The sequence below is a fragment of the Hyalella azteca genome, unplaced genomic scaffold (genome assembly GCF_000764305.2).
Source record: "Hyalella azteca isolate HAZT.00-mixed unplaced genomic scaffold, Hazt_2.0.2 contig14125, whole genome shotgun sequence".
In the NCBI taxonomy this organism is placed as follows: Eukaryota; Metazoa; Arthropoda; class Malacostraca; order Amphipoda; family Hyalellidae; genus Hyalella; species Hyalella azteca.
Window position 1 is genome coordinate 1 of NW_025944020.1, and position 3,371 is coordinate 3,371.

Here is a 3,371-nt window from a genome sequence, read left to right on the forward strand (position 1 = left end):
CGCTGGCAGGCGTAAAGTACGGCACCAGGTAAGGCGCTCACTGCATTAGCAACTGAAGATAGAGTTTTTAATTTGAACAATTTACTTGCGTTATTCACTTAGATACAAAAATGTCTTTATAAGTTTTTGACCCTCGAAATTATTCCAGCAAATTCCTATCATTGATGATGGGGAGTGCAGCCACCGTGACGAAGCTGAAGGGGACGAAGATGAGCTTGAAGAAGACGAGGATGAGGATGATGACGCCAACAGTCTGCAACCCTCGAGGGAGAAAAGCAAAACTACAGAGCAGCAGATCCCTGGGTTAGGAGGTGACGAGGAGCAGCAGCAGACGCCACCTGCCAAGAAGAAGTCTGCCTGCACATTGCCGCCCATTAAACAGTAAACATCTTATTTTTAAATTACACCAGCAGTTTAATGTGAAGTTATATTTATGCGCGTGATCTTAAGTTTGCTCGTATCACTTCAGCTGAGGCTGTATTGTTGAGTTGCAGTTTTTCATAACAAGTCGTGGAACTTCACAGTCACAAATGCTGTTTGTGCACGTGATATGCTATTTTATTTATTAAAGTTGAGACATTTTATTCATTTCTTTTCTTACATTTAAATTTAAATTGATGGATCTACTGGTGTTTGTTTTGAAATTTTCCAACAGACCCTGTATATTAATTTTGGACTCGCTGCCGTGCGCTCCTGACCGTGAGCACACCGTTGCCATGCTGAGGGATTACCTCAGAATGGAATACATATGCAAACGCAAAAGAAACGATCGCACCTTCACACGCGAGACACTGAAGGGCGCTGTGCCATGCGTACCGAAACAGACCAATTTCATCGACTGCGGCCTCTACACTCTTCAGTTCACCGAGAGCTTCTTTCGTGTAATTATCCATACTTACAGTCAAGTCACGCTTAAATTATAGTCTCTTACAGCTAAATAAGAAAAAAAAATTCTGAGCATATTTTGCGCCTATGGCTAGCATTTTTATTCACATCCTATTCTGTCAAGTAGTTCTTTCACGATTTTCTTATTTTGACAATAACGTTGACTCCACCTAACCTTTTTTCAGCAACCTCTGAAGGACTACCGGTTTCCTATATCTTCAATCGTCAACTGGTTTGACGAAGCCATCGTAGCTGGCAAGAGGAAAGCCATTGCGCGGCTCATCAAGACCCTAATGGATGAATATAATCCTAACAACAACTTTATACTTCCACCAATAAGCTTCAGTACGCCCGGAGAACGCCCGAAGAAAGTACGAAGAAAAATGTGAACGGGAGTAAAAAATCGTGCTTCCCAAGCCAAGAAGCGTGAGCGTCAGCATAAACTGTTGTTGACGGTCTTTCGTCTTCATCCTGTTCTTCTGATATCGGTGTAGGACCTCATTTTGTGTCAAATGTGTTGTCTTCCAATTTGATGATGCGCAACAGTTCCTGCAAGTTAGTAACGAGTTCCAATGACGCAATGAACTCGGCTAACATTTCAACACTTTCTTCAAAATCGTTGTCGGATTCACTTGGACCAAACTATGTAAAATTCTCTAACGTGGAAATTGAACTCGCTTCTATTAACCGGTCTGATACAGCTGGAAGTCCGGTGTCGACGGATGCCTCATGTAACATTGATTTGGAATTAAGTACATCTGATTTTGACTGATTTAGAATCCTCACAGCTCGCCAAGTTTGCAGAATCACTCCACTAGTGCGTCGATTGGCAGGCCGCTTCGACGGCTGACTGCGTTTTATCAAGTGGTCAGGTTGCGAGCTCAAATTTAGTTGCTAAACAGTACAGTTCACTTGCGACTGTATCCTCTCTGCAAATCTCCTCGCACACTTCTAATGTCTTCGTGAACCATCAAGGTGTACTATATATTCCTGAACTTGCGTACATACCTAAATAAACTAGACTTCATGAACTCAGCCAGACATGGATTTGAAAAAAATTTTATTTATCCAAAAAAGTGGTTGAAGTTCCTTGTCGATTGTGATATTGTTTTCACTAGTTATATGTGTCAGTGATTATGAATAAGACAGCCGGAGTCACCGTATTCATCGACTTGGAAACTGAAGTTTATCTTACTTAGTTTTCTGTTTTGTTTTTTCTTTGATGGACAAAGTTTACATGTTTACATTTTTCGTTGCCTGCCGAACTAGAATTAATCACCGTATGCAAGTGTAAGCTGGCTTGCTAATAAAAATATAAAAAGACAAGTCCATTTGATTTGAACCTTCTTTCTTATAAGAAATTACTCACGAATAAATTATTAATTTTTTTTGATAAAATTGTTTTCTTGTTAAAAATTAGATGGCTCAGTTGCTGGATATCTAGCACGTTACCTTGAAAGCATCGCCATCTGACCATGTACCAGAAAAATTGTAAGCTGCAGGTGTGAGAAATGGGATCTTCACTTGAGGGATGGCGACAAGTTGTACATCACTGAACATTGACACGAGCTGAAATGAAACTAACTCACATGTCAGTTAATAATTTTCATTAGGTTCATTGTGGGTAATCGGAACAAATAAACTCGTTAAGAAAGTTAAGTTAAGTTAAGAAAGTTGCGTTTTGTCCCGGCATGAACGCTTGGATACCTAGGCATCAATAAACAATATGTTACATAAAACAATTTATTAAAGCCATAGTTCTTAAATTCATCAGGTAACAAGAAACCTACAATGCATTCGTTACTACAGGCTAAGCCTCTAGTAGTTAAAACGTATTCCATTTAAAGTCGAGTGTAATAACTGACGCTATTTCGATATACATCAAGAAATTTATTCCATTACTTAGCTAAACATTTGTTAATATAAGCAGGTAGGAGCGTAATGTCAAACAATGAGCTGCAAATGTGAAGGAAATAGAAACGTCCATCGGACACTATGATGCTGCTGAATAAAGCTGTGTAGTGAACGCCTAGGTGACTTCTAGTCATAAGAGCGTCTAGTTTAGGAGCGTTCTAGTCATAATATATAGCTTCTAGGAAAGGTCTAGTCATAATATAGAGCTTCTAGGAGAGGTCTAGTCATAAAGTAAAGCGTTTAAGAAGTTCTAGTCATAATAAAGAGCTTCTAGGATAGGTCGGTCTAGTCATCGTCAGGGCTGGTCTAGTCATCAGAGTCCAGCACCGGGATCTGGCCCATGGGTCTTCAGCGACTCTGAACATGGGCTCCGTGGCGGCGATGACGTCGTCGACCTTGTAGCCCTCGGCCAACTCCATGAGCGTTAGACCGGCGTCCCGGTCTACGGTGAACACCCCCTGCAACACGGGCAACACGGTTAGTGACATCTCCTGCAACACGGGGCCTTAGTGACACCTCCTGCAACACGGGGCCTTAGTGACACCTCCTGCAACACGGGGCCTTAGTGACAC

At 41.3% G+C, this 3,371-nt stretch overlaps 2 protein-coding genes across 2 annotated transcripts in view; one reads left to right on the forward strand and one right to left on the reverse strand.

Annotated features, from left to right (window-relative positions):
• Window positions 1-6: 6 nt before the first annotated feature.
• LOC108677165 (sentrin-specific protease 6-like) lies at window positions 7-2,211 on the forward strand. The gene is made up of 4 exons (XM_018165333.2): window positions 7-28; window positions 149-381; window positions 656-881; window positions 1,071-2,211. The coding sequence occupies exons 3-4, from the start codon at window positions 717-719 to the stop codon at window positions 1,272-1,274; spliced, it is 369 nt and encodes a 122-aa protein (XP_018020822.1). The 5' UTR covers window positions 7-28; window positions 149-381; window positions 656-716; the 3' UTR covers window positions 1,275-2,211.
• A 403-nt stretch (window positions 2,212-2,614) lies between these two features.
• Window positions 2,615-3,371, reverse strand: part of LOC108677164 (succinyl-CoA:3-ketoacid coenzyme A transferase 1, mitochondrial-like) — a gene marked incomplete in the record, with an annotated part of 8,076 nt that continues 7,319 nt past the window's right edge. The window contains 2 exon segments of the mRNA XM_018165332.1: window positions 2,615-3,149; window positions 3,152-3,257. Of these exon segments, the coding sequence (XP_018020821.1) occupies window positions 3,106-3,149; window positions 3,152-3,257 (150 nt within the window).

What these genes read in the sequence shown, in the direction of transcription:
- LOC108677165 (XM_018165333.2), top strand. Translation starts at nt 717, where the DNA reads ATGCTGAGGGATTACCTCAGAATGGAATACATATGCAAACGCAAAAGA. An exon ending in TCACCGAGAGCTTCTTTCGT is followed by an intron (nt 882 to 1,070) that starts GTAATTATCCAT and finishes ACCTTTTTTCAG; the next exon opens with CAACCTCTGAAGGACTACCG.